Raw genomic sequence first — 16930 nt, 5'->3', positions numbered from 1 at the left:
AAAGATTATAAATTATTAAAAATATTTAACCTCCCACAGTAATTTTTTTGTTATTTTTTCTTTAAAATTTTGTTATGAATAAAAATGATCATAAAATCTTATGATTAGAAATTTTCATTTAATATATAGTCATGTATATGTTAATATTATTTAAATTTAATTACATGCAATACAAAATAGAAAAAATATATTTTTAAAAACTTCTTTACCAAAATAACTGTAAGTAAACAAAAGCAATTTCTTTAATATATGTATTTGTGTAAATTCAAATATATACATAGCATTTAATAGTTTTCAATTGTACAATATATGTAAAAAATGTATATAAACTGTTCACTCAACGCAAGGCGCATGTCTTAAACTAGTTTTTGGATAAATCATAAATCCTAAATCAGAAACACCAAACACAAGTAAATCTTACAAACACTTAACCCTTAATCCTAACCTCTAAACCCTTGGATAAATTCAAAATTCTAGGGTTTGTGGTTTATCCAAGTATTTAGAGTTTAGTGTTTAAAATTTAGTGTTTAGTATTTAGTAGGTTGGCATTTTACTAAAAATGGAAAATACACGGTCAAATCAGGCTACGAAGTGGAAAGGGTCTATCCCGACAATGGGTTAAAATCGCAATTCTATGGACCAACAGTAGATGCCTTGAAAGCTTATTGTTGGAAAGTGAAATGTCCACCGAAGATAAAACATTTCTTATGGCAGATTATTTTAGGTTGCGTTGCGGTAAAAAAGAATCTCAAAGCAAGAAGATTTAAAGGAGATATTGGTTGTGATAGATGTCGACATGATGAGGAGTCTTTGAATCATGTGTTCTTCGACTGCCCTCCAGCACGGCAAGTCTGGGCGCTATCAACGATTCCGACTAATCCAGAAATTTTTCCATCGAATTCTCTATTCACAAATATGGATTACTTATTTTGGCGAGTATTACCGACACTGAAGGATCATCAATTCGCATGGATTTTATGGTATATTTGGAAAGTAAGGAACAATAAGGTATTTAGTAATTTGGACGTTGACGCAAGGGATACACTAACGCTGGCTGAATCTGAATCTAGTATGTGGGCTGCGGCACAAGAGGCAAATATAAGGAGATCTATAGCACCACAAGTACACCAAATTCCCATAATTCCAGGGCGATGGTGTTTTACGGATGGCTCATAGAAGGAAAACGAATCGTTCTCGGGACAAGGGTGGTTTAGTACGCTCGAAGGATTTACGGGTTTGATGGGGGCTCGAAATGTTCGGGCTACTCTATCTCCACTACACGCGGAGGTAGAGGCTTTAATTTGGGCAATGGAATGTATGAAGAACTTACGACAGTATCAGGTTACGTTTGCAACGGATTGCTCTCAGTTGGTGAAGATGGTTTCAGAACCAGAAGAGTGGCCAGCCTTTGCAAGTTATCTGGAGGATATTAAGAGATTACAAGACAGTTTCTCGAGCTCACAGATTATCCATGTACCACAGACGGAGAATTTAAAGGCGGATCGTCTAGCGCGCAGTGCCAGACAGCAATCGTCTTTCGTCGTTCACATGGATGCAGAGTTCCCAGTTTGGTCCGCAGAATCTATATGAGTCTGTGTGTTTGATGACAAAAAAAAAGTATTTAGTGTTTTGAAAACAGTGTTAAAAAATATTTTAAAAAATATTTTTAGCAACTACGACTACTTTCATTTATTTTATCTAAGTGTTTTAGGGGTTAGGATTAAGGGTTTATTGTTTTTAAGATTTAGTGTTTATTATTTTTTATTTAAAGTTTAAGATTTATCCAAAAGTTTAGAATCTGCCTAAAGGTTTAGAGTTTACCCCAGAGTTTAAAATTTATAATTTAGGGTTTAAGATTTAAGATTTAGAAGTTTAGTGTTTTGTTGACGGTGTAAAAGTTTTTTTTTTGGCAATTACTACTATTTTATTTATTTTAAGCTTTTTATATAGTATAACTTAAAAATATTTTATTTCCTTTAAAAAGTTATTGAATAGTGAAATGATTAAATCTAGATGGTGAACCCAAAGATAACTCTTGTTGTTATGGAGAAATAGATCAAAGTAGATAGTGGATACATTTGGTCATTTTGCACACGATCCGTTTCATAAAACTAAACTAGATTAGGACCCGCCCTAAAGGACGGAAATTGATTTGTCAAATTTCAATTAATAATATATGGTTATATAATATGTGTATATAATATTATATATATTTTGTGTAACATTTATATATATATACATATTAGACATATGTATAATATTTTATTAAATATATATAGAATTTAATAGTGTTATAATTTGTGTTGTATTTGTTATTAGTTTGTATTTAATGTTCTTTCATTTTTAGTATAATAATTTGTCTTGTCACACTTTTTACCTTTTAACTTATACACATAGTTATGTCCTTTTTCAAAAAAAAACTTATACACATAGTCTCGTAAAATGTAATATATAAAAAAACATATTTAAAAAATTTAATGACTATATGCCACCATTATTTGGTTGTTTGAACAAAAAAAATCATGTTCTTGCATAACTGTGTATGTTGTGATATGATGTAGGTGAAGAGTAAATATATGGAAGTAAAGTTAGTGATACGAACATGAGCCTATGTTGGTCTATGCCACAATTATTTGGTTTTTGGAAGATCAATGAGCATAAGCATACACGGTCTTTGTATGCTTACGTTGTAAATGAGTCGGATATTTTTTCTCTTATGTCTGGAATTATATGGAACTCGTTGATTTAAGAGTGGTTCAGTTTTATATGATCTAATTATATTAAGAGATTAACCAAAAATATTATAAAAGTGTTACTGGTTACGTTTAACTAATCTATGTTGGTTAAGATTTGGTTTAATTTAAATTGGTAGGTTGCATTGTACATGAGGTATGATATATTCTAGTAACAACTATGAAAGAGTCCAAAATTTAAATGAGAACTTCAAATAGTAGATAATCCCTAAATTAATAGATTAGATTTTCCTTCGTGGGCCATGCTTGATAGGCCCATAACAATTTCTTTGATAACGAGGTGTCACCTTCCTATTGAATTGTGACCAAAACAAAAAAAAAAATTGTAGAGTGGGAACGGAAACTGAAAGATCTGAGCAGGGAGATCATTTCAATTTGATCTACTGTGAAATTCCGCAGAGGTGAAGCCTTGCAACGATGGATTCCTCTTCAAATTTGAATCCCCTTCCCGAGGATATCCCCGACGGAGAACCAGCTCCGGCGTCCGTTTTCGCCACTCGTCCTCTTCGTCCTCCTTCTACGTGAGTCACCCTCGCTTCTTTTTTTTTTTCAGTTTCTCTCTTCAATCGCATCTCTGTATTTGGTGATCTCGACTTGAGTGATGGTAGTGAACTGTTTACATTTACAGGAGTTCTTCCGACAAGTATTCGTCTGTAGAATGGACAAGCTACTTTGACAAAGAAGACGATGTATCAATCCCTGGATCCAACGATGTAACGTTAATCGAATGATCCTAAGTTTCCAGAATAAAAAAAACGTTTTGTTGTCTGTTTCTGATGAAACGTGTCTATTATAGGTATTTCACGTATACATGGCAGGAACAGAAGGACCTGTTGTCTTTTGTCTCCATGGAGGTGGCTTCTCTGGGTGAGCCACTTTTAAAATCTGTTAAAGATTTGAGTCTTGGTGGCCTCTTGAGTTTGATGAGTTATGTTATGGTTTTCATTTGTTTGTTTTGTCAAGGCTCTCGTTTTCAATAGTGGCAAGTAAGATCAAGGAGAAAGCACGTGTGGTTGCGATGGACTTGAGAGGACACGGTAAATCTGTTTCTGAGAATGAGCTGGACTTATCCCTCGAGGTATGATTTTTTGAACCGATCATATATTAGCTTATCTCTAAGAAGTGAGAGTGATATAGTAAGATGGAAACATGCAGACAATGAGCAGTGATGTTGTGGCTGTGGTTAAGGAATTGTATGGAGATTCTCCTCCTGCTATTGTGCTAGTTGGTCACAGGTTTGTTTTATTCTTTTGTATTTTATATGTCATATCGGTATATTGTTTCTGAGCTCTGTGTTACATCAATACTTTCCTAGTGCACCATTTAAGATAATGCATATGCACATTTATCACTTAGTGTTAGATGGTATCTGTCCAATAATTAGGTAATAGTAAATCTGTGAAGACATATTATCTACGGTTATGGAATCCAATTCTTTAGTATGAAACATCTAAACTTGTAGAACAAAACTTTTTAATCTAGTTTTCTTGAATGGGTTTCATGTTTTCAACATTGCAGCATGGGAGGTTCGGTCGCTGTGCAAGTTGCTGCAAACAAAACATTGCCTAGCTTGGCTGGGCTTGTCGTAGTGGATGTTGTTGAGGTTTGGTTTCTTACAGAAAAGTGGTATCTGTTTCTAATTTAGTATGCACTCGTGTGAAATGACTGACCAAAGTACTTTCATTGCAGGGTACTGCTGTTGCCTCTTTGATTCACATGCAGAAAATTCTTTCGAACAGAATGCAACACTTTCCCAGCATCCAAAAAGCAGTAAGCAACTTTGAAACGCATGCTTATATATATGTAAGCTGCTAACAATAGTACAGATCACTTGAATAAAAGCTAACACTACGTAAACTAAAAAGAAAAGAAAAAACCATTTACTTTGCTGTAGTAAGCTTTTATGGGTCTGCAATCTCTGAAGTAGTGCACAATCTTTCTGTAGATTGAGTACAGCGTTAGAGGAGGGTCATTAAGGAACATCGAGTCTGCTCGCGTCTCCATCCCCACAACTCTCATATACGATGATTCAAAACACTGGTGAGTTGTCTCTGTTGCTAACATCACTGTTTTGAGGTATTCGCATATCTGCTTCGTACTGAGTTGAAATGTGAACCTCTCTCCAGCTACACTTACCGGACACGTCTAGAGCAAACAGAGCAGTATTGGAAAGGCTGGTATGAACCTCATTACCCCCTTGTTTTAAATCATTGAGTGCACATTAGCTCTAAGCACAACACAGATAATCTATTAGGACAGAATTTGTAAGAACTTCTGTCCATATTTGGTCACCATGGGATCTTATAAATAGTCTGCGGATGTTGGCACACAGAAACCAAACACAAGAAGGAGAATCTATCAACAATATTATTTGCCTTGCAGGTACGAAGGTCTCTCAGAGAAGTTCTTGTCATCTCCTGTTCCAAAACTCTTGCTATTAGCTGGAACTGACAGATTGGACCGGTATGTTTGTGCTCTGTCCCACGTCTATTTGAAATATATGGCGCATTGTAATAACGATGTTGATAAACTGGACTAGGACCCTCACAATTGGTCAAATGCAAGGAAAGTTTCAAATGATTGTGGTCAAACACACCGGACATGCTATACAGGTAACAAATGCGAATTGACTGATCTTTTAAGCGTCAAGATTATGAATTTCTGTGGGGATGTAAATGAATGCAGGAGGATGTACCAGAGGAGTTTGCGAATCTGGTTGTGAATTTCATATCACGTAACAGAATCGGACCTCATGGTGTTGAGGTTTGTCTGTGTTGTGTTGTTCACTCTCTTTTTTGCAAGTGTAGTCTTTAAGTCTGCATAAGATAATATCCCCTTTTCTACAGATACCAGGAACGTGGAAGCCTTCACAGCCCAAGACTTGAATCAGGACATCGCATGGTTTTCACTTGTTTTGCTTGTCGGCTTTTATGAATAAACCAATTAACAACTCTAGCTCGTGTTACAAGAAACTAGACCAAAACAAGAGTACAAATAATGAAGAGAATCCACTTGCAACACTTTTCCTTCATTCATTTAAATGCCTCGAACACAAACCTAAAATATTTGTTTAGACTAATAAAATCTTTTTTCTTGTTTAGATCTGGTTAAGAAAACAGAGCAATAAGCATTTGATCCAAAAAAAAGAAGTTATAACACCATGGTAGCCGTTGACATGAAAACACGAACAAGAACTGACATGAAAAAAATGGTTTGGATCGGACCCGATTCAGAGTCGAACCGGAAAAAAAATAGAAATATCTATATCTATTCAGAGTCGCCTCATCTCAAAACCACTTTCATTGCATTTCGCTTTCTTTTTACCAAAAAAATATTGTGAGATACATAATGATGGATACAACACCGGCAGAAAATTGACATTTCTGGAAGCAAAGCTGACAGAGACAGTTTTCAAGAAACCAAGACCTAACCAAAGTTAAAACTGAAAACATATCGTTGCCAACATAGAAGTGTTCAATCCAAGATAGAAAGACGAAATCAACCCGGGAGTATAAATCAAGAAGACGAACGCAAACTGTGGTTGCTCGGGGGCAACTTATTCTAATATTTATATGAAATTTTACCAATTGAATCCACACATTTGATCACCGTTGTAAGCTGATGTAAATTTCTACTTGTAGACCAAACCATTTTCGTCGTTAGTTACAGTTTCTGCTTTCTAACAAAAGTAGGACAAGTAAAATAAAATCTAATTAAATTTCGTGGTAGAGAGATGGGTTCCTCACATCAAAAACGAATATTCGACTTTATACGAGGCAACTTGCCTCATTAACAAAGAAAAGAAAGAAAACATATAACCAGTTCATGACCACAATACTTCTGGTCTTGTTTATTTTTTTCTGTGAGAAAAAAAATGCACGGAGAATTAAAGACTTCATTATAACCGAGCGATCCACTCTATGCAGTACCTTCCTTCAAATAAGCTATGAGATCGGCACGGTCTTGTGGCTTTTTCAATCCAGGAAACACCATTTTCGTCCCAGGAATGTACTGTAACAAGTAACAACCAAACGTAAGCCACATATATTATTAAAATCAGCTGAATATGAAACAACCGATCCACATAAATGAAGAGATAACTCAGTATGAAACTAAAACCATTCTGTTGTGAATAACCTTATGAAACACTTTTGAGATGTTACACACACAACAGGAGTTAGTTTTTGAACAATCAAGATCCTCATTCACATGACAAGATACATATAATATGCCATCAAAACCGATCAAGAAAGAAGAAAATACCTTCTTGGGGTTCAACAAGTAATCGTAGAGAGTCTTCTCCTCCCACATGACGGCCATGTTCTTGTTGGCAGCAGAGTAAGAATACCCTGGAGTCGTTCCAGATTGCCTTCCAAACAATCCGTTCAAGTTTGGTCCTGTTTCAACACACATACAAAAAACACATGAACAGGTAGATCAGGGCCATCGTAAATGAACCAAACGAGAGACAAGAACCTTAGATCTAAACCACAATCAATCTCCATGTATTCAAAAGAGAACGGACCTTGTTTGTGACCGGCACCTTTGTCGACGGTGTGGCACTGCGCACACTTGGTTCTGAAGATCTTCTCTCCGGCCTTAGGGTTTCCAGGAGGTGCTTCATCGAACGACGCCATTTGTGATCGAGGAATGGAAAAGTCTGAACGAACGGTGGCTTTTTGACGGTTTCTCGAAGCCTGACCTTTTTTTTTTGGTTTATGGCTCTTTTGCCTCTTTCCCGTGTGAAAACTAGAATTATTTTAAAGGAAGGTTCTAGGAAGAAAAGAAAGAGGTGGTGGCTGCGTAAGCTTGCCACAGGCCATTCGTTTTTCTCTGCATCCACGTGGCCCTTTCTTAGTGCTCCGTTTTGAGTCGGTTGACTAGTTTATTCCTTTTAAGTATTTTATTATATAAATAACTAGGACACGCAGACGGGTAGCAAATAATAGAATTTAATTAGAATATTAACTTATTTTAACTGACATTAAAATTAATTTTATATTTTTATTAAAACAACTTATCCATTATTTAACTATTTATTTTAAAATTGCAAATTTATTAATTATAAAAAAATTATTGAAGATTTTAAATTCCTTTTTTATTATTTAGTTTAGTTTAACTAAAGTAACAATTAGATTTAGTATTTAAACTGTTTTTAGAGAAATTATAAGTAATATGTAGTGCGGAGTGATCCATTCTAACTGAAAATCTATATTTTAGTTAGGTAGATTATATAAACTTTTAAAAGTGATCATTACTATTTAAGACTATACATGTTTGTTTGAGTTTTAAATATATTTAAAAATAAAATAAATCACTTAATCTAAGTAACTCATTGTTAGAATTTTTTAAAATTTTAAAATTATTAGAATCACTTAATCTAAGTAACAAATTGGTTAGTTGACAAATCTGATATTCTATGTTCTTTGGTGAGTTTTGGTTTCGTCGTGTCTTGAGTACATGTCAATTTGTCTGAAGAGTACTGCTGGCGAATTACCTAGACTCAAGTTCCTGGGAGAATTTGAACTTCTAAGTATGATTTGTGATAATTTGACCCAAAAGAAAGTATGAGTTGTGGTGATAACATTGTTAATAAATCCTTTTCTTTTCCATTTGATTTTGCGAATCTCTCATTCTCTGAAAATGTCTTCCCTTGCTTCTTCAGCCGCCGTCGCCGCCGTTCCCTATTCTATCTTCGACTCCCTCCGCCTTGGAAGATCCGTCCAGTCTATCGTCTGTCGGCTCATACGATTCTGGAATTCCAAGAACATTAGCAAGAATGGAGAGTTCATGGATATCACCATTCTCCTCCTTGATGAACAGGTTATGTTTTTTTTTCTGTTTCAAACATGAAGCGTCTATTCATGTTTTTTGGTTTAGCACGAAGACTTAGCAGAGTTTAAAACAGCTAACCTCTCCATAGTTTTGGTTTAGGTGGAATAACTTCAGTCCCGTCTTCAGTGAGGCCAAACTCATCCCTCCAGATTGTGCGGTAGTGGCCCACTTCCTGGCTACCATAGACCACACATAGTGTCAAACCGGCGAAGTCCATCCTCACCGTCATGAAGAACTCAACATCTTGGTCTTCAACTATGTCAACAGGCGGTGTGGTGAAGTCTCCATGAACTTTCATCCACTCTGGAAAATCATAGGTCAAGGCAACATGCTCAGAAGGGAAATCGGTACTTATCCTTCACCATTGAGACCAAAGCCCCGTAAATCTCATTCTCCTTCAACACAAGATCGTATTTCGCCTCAATGTGGTTGATGTCGAACCTCCACGTTCCATGGGCAAGTCTTTGCCAGTTATCTACATTGCTTCTTTCTTTCTTTCTATCTATTTCATTTGGGTTGTGTTCTTCCAAGTTCACACGGATAACCCGGATGGTCTTCAGGATCTTGTCCTCTTCTTTCCAGGTTCTCAGAGCCTAGATAGAGGTGCTTATGCATTTTTCATGACATATTATACTTGTGGATAAGCCGAGTCTAACTGGATCTGACATACAATTTCATATAACATCATGTCCGTCCGTGTAATGTTTTTTCGGGTGACGTAATTAACAAGTAACAACATACAGCTGCATTATTCATGATTCTATGTCCTTTACATTGCATTTTTTTTTGTTGACTTCCTAAATTGGAGAAAGATCTGAAACTCAAGCTCACTCTACACTTCAAACCATCCTTAACTCTTGATTCTCCCATTCACTTCCTATGGCAACTCTTGGATATTAAACCGTGAAAACCGAGGTGGGCTTGGGCTTGGGGTATATCGAGGTGGGCTTGGGCTTGGGGTATATCGAGGAGGGCTTTCGGCATACCAATTTGGGCTTGTGGTATAATGAGGTGGACTTTCGGCGTACATTGGAGGGCTTTCGGTATACCGAGGTGGGCTTGTGGTATAATGAGGAGGGCTTGGGCTTGGGGTATAGGGATGTCGGCTTGTAGTATAATGAGGTGGGCTTTGGCTTGGGGTATACCGATGTGGGCTTGAGGTATGGTGAGGTGGGCTTGAGCTTGGGGTGTATCGAGGTGGGCTGGCAGTGTAGTGAGGTGGGCTTGCAGACACACGAGGTGATCCTCCTTCAAGCATAAGTTTCATTTGGGAAGAGGATTCCTCAATAGGCATACCTTGCCCGACCCCAACAAGGGAGCTTTGACGTGAACCTTCACTAGAGAGCAACAGCTTGAATGTCCATCTCAGCACATTCGGTGTGAAGACTCTGTAGAGGAGAAACACGTCGTACCAGTTCGGGTACTTCACGTACGCGTCTCCCCTGCAAGCTCCTGCCACAATCATCTTTGCAAACTCCTCTAGCGGTCCACCATTTGCAGGTACCTGTAGATAACTGTTAGTAAGTCTTTGGGATCTTAGGTTTCATTCAATTGCAAGTGTGGTTGAAAAAAAAGCTTTACTTCTCTTTCTTCCTTCCATTGCATCTCAGCACCTTCTTCTAGCATGAACTTTCCTCTACTCATCTCACTCCCTATCCATCCGTGAGTCGCGATAGTTATTCCGACATCTCCACTTAGCTCGAATCTCAACGTCTCGTAGAAGTTGACTAGCGCCGCTTTTGCAGCCTTCACAATGATAGTTAGTATTATGCATCATACGAGATAAAAAAAGTATATATTAAATTATAAGGATCACTAAACGCTTATAGCTAGCATAAGCACTAACGGAATAAAGACTCATCCGCGGTAGAGGCAGCCAATTCTCGACCGATGCGTTCACAACGATCCGGCCATTGGTCTTTTGAAGGTATGGCAACGCTACATACGTCGGATAGACATTCCCCCAGAAGTTTATGTCCTGCTCAACAATCTCATCAATGTTTCATATCCTTCTTTTATTTTTATTTAAAAAATAATAATCAATGAACAATACATAACCGGAAGGTATACAATATTTTTTTTGTTTTTGAACTAATTTTTAGAAAGGAATACAATATCAAGAGCATACCAGCAAATGCGGAAAGACAGTCGTGTCGCTCACTTCGTCGAAGTAAAACGTGTGTCCAAGACTCGCTGAATTCACTAGGTGATCCACTGTGTTCAAATACATCACCAGAGGTAAAATAACATTTTCGTTAAATTACTCAACTAGCTCTCAAAGCATAAAACTCTTGTTCGAGAGGTCTCATCGATCAAAGCTATATGTAAAATATAAAAGAAGTCAGGGTAGGTAGTGTACCGCGACCGTAATAGTTGACGGCTTGAGTAATGAAACGGCGGCAATCGTCTTCTTTTATGACGTCAGCAGCGATGATGATGACGTGGTTGGCTCCAATCAGTCTGGCGTTGTTGCTCACAACTTTCAGTCTCTGCTCTCTCCTTGCCACCAACACTAAGTTCGCTCCCCTCTTTGCATATTCGTATGCTATTTGCTGTGTTTCATCCCGTTAACAAGATCATCAGCATCCATGCAAGATTAAGGAACATAAATATCCTTTAGTTAATGTAACTGAAATTAATTAACTAATTAAACCACCTCGTATTTAGTTTGGAGTTTGTTTGTGTTTAAACATCGTTGTAGTTAAGGTGGTTTGCTTGTCCCAAACGTAATATCTAAACTTGATAATGTCATATAAATACATATTTGTGATTCTAATATTCAACTAGATTCCTTAAAAAGTGATTTAATAAACTGAACTAAAACATCCTTAAAACCAACTTTATAGAACATATTATTTGAAAACTTAATATATTTCGGCACAAATGGAACACTCAATAATTAGTGACATTTACTAGCTAGAAATTCAATAACATACTGTGAATTTTTTTTTTTTTTTGTAAAAACATACTGTGAAAATTAATATGGAGAATCAGAGAATATATATGATTTATAGAAAATGATGCTGGAGGAGGAGTAAACAGCATTGTTTATTCTTAGTTTTAATACCTCTCCGATGGCGGAGGAAGCTCCGGTGATGACGACGACTTTATCCTCCATGTCTTCAGTCACAAAATAAGAGTTGTAAAGCCGCTCGGAGAAGCTAATGAAACACAGTAATGGCCATGAGAAGGCCATCACCACCATCGTGGCCGGTGGAGCCACCAGATTCATCACCGAGTTCAATAGATCCACCATTTCTCTTTACTTGGGACACAAACAGAGTTTTTTTTCGGGACTAGGCTATCAAAAACGAAGGAGAAAAGATAGAACGAGCAACTAAGTTGAAACAGGGAAAATGTAGTCTTGCTTATTTTTGTAATGGGGAAATTTTTAATTTTTGAGGCAGGTTTTGACGTATAGCGACGGATGATGAACAACATGGCTGCATGCAGAATGATGTACAGAGCCACGTGCTTGTTTCTACGACCTCTTTGAGTTTTATCGAAGATAAAGTTTGAGAATGCTCCAATTCCGGTTTAATACGGTTTGGCATGTGGCACACAGCTTCAGTTACAAATAGAGATGGGATATTGGTTACTTGGTCTTATAGAACCCACTACAATGTTGAACGCATTTCTTTAAGAATTCATAGCTTATGTGATATATATATATATATATATAATATAGTAGCAAAAAATTTCTTATATATTATATCTTATTATATTTGTTGACAAAAAACATATTATTATTATTATTTATTTTTTTCAAAAAAAAAGTCGGTGTGTATATTTGTTTGCTGTCAAAAGAAAAAAAAAGAATCAGCGTAAAATTGCACAAAATTCATTTTACAAAAATAAGTATGCTATATTTTATAATTTATTTTTAAATATGAATATGTATTTTGCTCAAAAGAGTTTGTTTTTTCAAAAACGTACATTGCATACAATTATATTTTCTTACATATAATACTAAGAAAATAAGAAGTATATGTTTCAAAGGTTTTGATTATAATTAAAATACAAATACGTCAATATATATTAGATATAAAATCTTAAATATAATTTAATATATTTTAAATAAATTGAGACAAATAGACACATTCAAATCTAATCATTTACTAAATTTATTAAATTATTTATAAAGTTATGAGATCTTGTTCAATATGTTCATGGTTTATTTGAAACCATGTGAGAAAGGCATTTATGGTCAAAAATTATTAAATGGTATAGTTTTTTTTTCATTATGCGGTTATTCTATTACTCAAATTTGAGTTGTTACCTGGAATCAGATTGGAGTAAAACAACTAATATAGTAAAAACATTTATGAAAGGATCTTGCAATCTTATCTAGTGAATTAGACGATATATTTTCAGAACATGAAATAAAAACTATTAAGAACTTCGTGTGTCTATTCTTCAACTTCATCAGTTCCTTCAGTTCAGTAGAAAAGTTTGGCCATGATCCAGAGTCTTGAATCATCAACATCAAGACTAGATCCTTAAAATCCGTGCTAAAACATCGACACGTCGATAGCTCATGCACTCCAATAGGGATATCCATGATAGAGCCTCGAACTCTGAATTAAGTGGTCTGATTCTCGTGGTTGGTTCCTTGCTCCCAATAACTATGTTACTCCTGTTGAGTTTTTCCATGCTCTCTCATAACCACTAAAGGGTGCATCATGTGTCCATGATCTATCTATGATTCATCTCTCAGAGATTATCACCTGTTCAGAAGCATGTGCTTCCACTGGTTCTTGATGTCTACAATTAGAATGTCGGACAGTTTCCAATGGATCGATGTTTATCCCTCTGAATAATTTATCGTTTCTCGCTTTTCAAATGTAACAAATAATCCAAAAGTATGGATCTCTATATAATTCCGGATCTTCAACATCGTTTTTCCACCATAATAGATAGTTCATATTTATGTAGTAACTTACACTGAAAAACAAAAGTAGTGGGGTTGTGGTTGCTGCACTTTTCCATGTCTAGACATTCAAATATAGCATGGTTTATAATTTAATCGTCTGCGCTACGTACATTTAAGACACTGATTGTCGCATCGTATATGACGATGAATTAGATTACTTGCTACAGTTAATTGTCCAAATATTGTTTGCCCCATGGTATAGCTAGAATACTTAGATTTAGGAAAAATATATGTATAATTAGGAGTTAATATTTTTATATAAAAATGATAGTTATCTTCTAATATTGTTTTCATAGTTTTCTCATTGTTTGTGCTAAAAACTCTAGTTTGGTGAGATATAATCACACAAACACAGTATATATGAAATCCAATCAGTTTCTTTAATACTTTTGTGGAAAACCGTATTGATGTATTATTGGGTTGCTGTATTTAGACCCGACCGGTGGACCGGTGGTGTTTACTTTATGAAAAACGTGTTTCCACAGAAGGTTCGAGCACAACTTTGACATCTTTTTAATTCTTCATTAATACAGCCAAGTGGTCTGAGCAAAATTTCAAGAAAGCAATTATTTTTAGGGATTCGTTAGAAGGAATAAAACAATATAAATTCAAGCTAGCTAATAAAATTCTTTGGTGATATAAACTATATAAATCCTAGGAAACTTTTTCGGGGCAACATTTTTTCAACATATTTTTGAATTGAAAATTAACGATAATATTGAATTTTGAATAAATAGAAAATCTTCGATCCCATTACTCTCTTTTTAAAAGAAACATGTCAATAAAACTAGATTTGTATTAAGGTTTAATTATTTTACTAGGATAAGATCTGCGCTTTGCGCATGTGAATTTATATGAAAATTGTTTAAGAAATATTGTATAAAAAAATTGTATATTCTTGATCAAATTAATATTTTTGGTTTTTAAACAATTTTTTTAAAAAATTGTTAACTACATAATCTATTTACTGATGAACTGATCTCATTTTAAAAAATATTTAGGTAAAAAAATCACCTATCGCGTAAAAACCTAACGTTTAGGCCGAATAATCTCAGACCTACTATTTGGTTACAATGAAACTATGTCAGTTCGTTTTTATATCATGATTTATCAATTTAAGAGTTAATTATGGTTATGAGAAGTTTACGTTCACGTACCAATCCTATCTATCTTCAATATTTTCTCTTTCTGTGTTGTTTTTTTTTCATTTTGGTTATTGTTCGATATAAATATTGATTTTGAAGTTTATTTTTATTTTGTTATTGTGTTTTGATCTGAGATTTAGAAATGTTTAAGATTTAAAATTATTAAAGAGATACATAACATACGTGGGTTAAGATTCGCGCTTTGTGCAGAATAAATATTTTATATTTATTACTTATTTTTATGTTTTTCTGCATGTTATAAAATAATAAAATAAATAATTATATATTAGATAACTAAGAAATCAGCTACTATTATGTAATAAAATTGGCGTGCGCATATAAATCAAACGATCACTCTTGTTTGTTCGCAGTCATTTTAGGATAAATAAATCAAAACAATTAATCTTATCTATCACATATGATATATAATTAAATTTAAACCATTAACACATATATATATATATATAATATTTAATATGGATATTTATTAAATGAGATTTATACTCATATGATTTTATGATTATTTACATATTTGTGTAACAAAAGTTTACACCAACAATTTTTTAATGTGGGATATTTAGTGGTTTCAATAATTTATAATCATTTTTAAAAAAGAATGAAGATTTAAAAATTAAAAATTAACTTTTCAATATATGTTCAATGCAAATATCAAAATAAAGTATTTTTCGTAAGATGTATAGTTTAATTTATATATTCAACATAAACACCTATTAAAATAAAAATTATTTATCCTTATGGTTTTATAATTATTGTATCTTATTATAGGAAAAAAGTTAAACTTTGATCACAAAAGTTTATGTGAGACTTTTAACAGTTTTAGTAATTACATTTGTTTTGAAAATTTTAAAATACAACATATACAATTACTAATCAGATTTCTGAATCCTATGTTCCAGCTGTTGGGTGCGAACAAGGAGTGAGCGTCGATCGATGCTATGGCCAGAGTGTCGATTGATGCTTCTTCTCGGAGAAGACTTCTTAAGAAGTTTTATATTTAGGTCATTTTTGCAATTGCAAATTTACGAAGGAAGGCTTCTTAAAAAGTCTAATTTATTGAAGACATCTTGAGAAGTATTCTTTTGTAAATATTGGCTTACTTTTGAATTTGAATTTTTTTCAAAATTGCTAGAGAAGACTTCTCTTCTCGGATAAACATGTTAGTTTTGCAAATTGGCCGAAGTTTGTCAGATATTTGACTTTTTATAGAAGATTATCTTCTCGGGCAACACCATCTATAGAAGTCTTCCCAAAGTTTTCTCAATGTCGCAAGAAGACTACATGGGATACTTTTGCAATTGAGTAGATTTGACTTTTCCAAGAACTTCTTCTGTCGGAAGACCTATATAGAAGTCTCCTCTCACTGTTGCAAGTGAAAGATATGTGATTCATGTGCTTAAGTAATGAGATATAAAGAGTAAAAATTGGAATTCTGGTGCATTAAGAGTTTCAAATGGGTTGTTCATAGTGGTTGTTGTATTGATGACAATGATAATATTGTAAATAATTGGTGAAAATGAAGATGATAAGCTAAGAGATTCATTTCAAAAAAAAAAAGTAATGGCATTTAATGAATAACTCAAACTTCTAGGGTGAAAAGGAAAAAAGAAAGTTTCAAAAAGCATGAGTTATTTTTGTGTTTGACTTGAAATTTTATCATATCTCGAAAAAGCCCTTAATATATATATTATATATATATATATATATATATATATATATATATATATATATATATTCAAAATTGATTTTTACTAAAATATTTTCCTATAATCATTATAAAAAAATGTTTTCCATATATATAAGAAAAATACAACAGAAAGTCCAATTTCAAACACCAACTAAATATGGTTTTCATATTTCATATTAAGTTTTTAAAATATAATATATGGAATTATTTATATGATGGTATGTATAAAATACTATTAATTATATGAATACTTATATAATGGTACATATAAAAATATGATTAATTATATGATGACACATATATGATATATAATAGTGACATGGAAAATAAATAACAACATATTTTTGAAAAAATACATCCGCGTGTCCAAGTCTAGTATGTATTAATTGGCTAATATTGACGACGAACATTGCAAAGACTGTACGTAATTTTCAATTTTTTTTGTCTTTTACTGAATTTTTTTTGGAACAAATGGCTATTCTATTACTTAAATTTGAAGTGTCCTAAATAACCAAACCATAATAGAACAACCAATGAAATAAAGATCTTTACGAAAAGA

At 34.0% G+C, this 16930-nt stretch overlaps 3 protein-coding genes across 3 annotated transcripts; 1 reads left to right on the top strand and 2 right to left on the bottom strand.

The window, feature by feature from the left end:
• The first annotated feature begins 3044 nt into the window (after positions 1–3044).
• LOC108846001 (uncharacterized) lies at positions 3045–5853 on the top strand. The gene is made up of 13 exons (XM_018619207.2): positions 3045–3274; positions 3382–3466; positions 3550–3620; positions 3717–3831; positions 3909–3988; positions 4272–4356; positions 4443–4523; positions 4699–4793; positions 4880–4930; positions 5136–5216; positions 5293–5365; positions 5439–5516; positions 5600–5853. The coding sequence occupies exons 1-13, from the start codon at positions 3171–3173 to the stop codon at positions 5636–5638; spliced, it is 1038 nt and encodes a 345-aa protein (XP_018474709.1). The 5' UTR covers positions 3045–3170; the 3' UTR covers positions 5639–5853.
• A 598-nt stretch (positions 5854–6451) lies between these two features.
• On the bottom strand, positions 6452–7514 carry LOC108847809 (cytochrome c-2). The gene is made up of 3 exons (XM_018621152.2): positions 7279–7514; positions 7017–7150; positions 6452–6764 (listed from the first exon to the last, which is right to left on the bottom strand). Exons 1-3 carry the CDS (start codon positions 7388–7390, stop codon positions 6672–6674), a joined length of 339 nt encoding a protein of 112 aa, XP_018476654.1. The 5' UTR covers positions 7391–7514; the 3' UTR covers positions 6452–6671.
• A 1802-nt stretch (positions 7515–9316) lies between these two features.
• LOC130509426 (11-beta-hydroxysteroid dehydrogenase-like 5) lies at positions 9317–11950 on the bottom strand. Its single transcript, XM_057005363.1, has 6 exons — positions 11656–11950; positions 10948–11140; positions 10717–10802; positions 10435–10566; positions 10170–10334; positions 9317–10092 (listed from the first exon to the last, which is right to left on the bottom strand). Exons 1-6 carry the CDS (start codon positions 11842–11844, stop codon positions 9466–9468), a joined length of 1392 nt encoding a protein of 463 aa, XP_056861343.1. The 5' UTR covers positions 11845–11950; the 3' UTR covers positions 9317–9465.
• Between the last annotated feature and the right edge of the window lie 4980 nt (positions 11951–16930).

The sequence above is a fragment of the Raphanus sativus genome, chromosome 3, assembly GCF_000801105.2.
Source record: "Raphanus sativus cultivar WK10039 chromosome 3, ASM80110v3, whole genome shotgun sequence".
Lineage (NCBI taxonomy): Eukaryota > Viridiplantae > Streptophyta > Magnoliopsida > Brassicales > Brassicaceae > Raphanus > Raphanus sativus.
The sequence above is the reverse complement of the archived record's forward strand: the minus strand, read 5'-3'. Positions and strand labels throughout refer to the sequence as shown.

Excerpts from the sequence above, each read along its gene's own strand:
- LOC130509426 (XM_057005363.1), bottom strand. The coding sequence starts at position 11,844 with ATGGTGGATCTATTGAACTCGGTGATGAATCTGGTGGCTCCACCGGCC. Across the intron at positions 10,803-10,947 it reads CGTCAACTATTACGGTCGCG|TGGATCACCTAGTGAATTCA; the intron begins GTACACTACCTA and ends ATTTGAACACAG. Across the intron at positions 10,567-10,716 it reads CTGTCTTTCCGCATTTGCTG|GACATAAACTTCTGGGGGAA; the intron begins GTATGCTCTTGA and ends ATTGTTGAGCAG.
- LOC108846001 (XM_018619207.2), top strand. The coding sequence starts at position 3,171 with ATGGATTCCTCTTCAAATTTGAATCCCCTTCCCGAGGATATCCCCGAC. Across the intron at positions 3,989-4,271 it reads ATTGTGCTAGTTGGTCACAG|CATGGGAGGTTCGGTCGCTG; the intron begins GTTTGTTTTATT and ends TCAACATTGCAG. Across the intron at positions 4,357-4,442 it reads TCGTAGTGGATGTTGTTGAG|GGTACTGCTGTTGCCTCTTT; the intron begins GTTTGGTTTCTT and ends CTTTCATTGCAG.
- LOC108847809 (XM_018621152.2), bottom strand. The coding sequence starts at position 7,390 with ATGGCGTCGTTCGATGAAGCACCTCCTGGAAACCCTAAGGCCGGAGAG. Across the intron at positions 7,151-7,278 it reads AGGTGCCGGTCACAAACAAG|GACCAAACTTGAACGGATTG; the intron begins GTCCGTTCTCTT and ends GTGTTGAAACAG. Across the intron at positions 6,765-7,016 it reads ACTTGTTGAACCCCAAGAAG|TACATTCCTGGGACGAAAAT; the intron begins GTATTTTCTTCT and ends TACTTGTTACAG.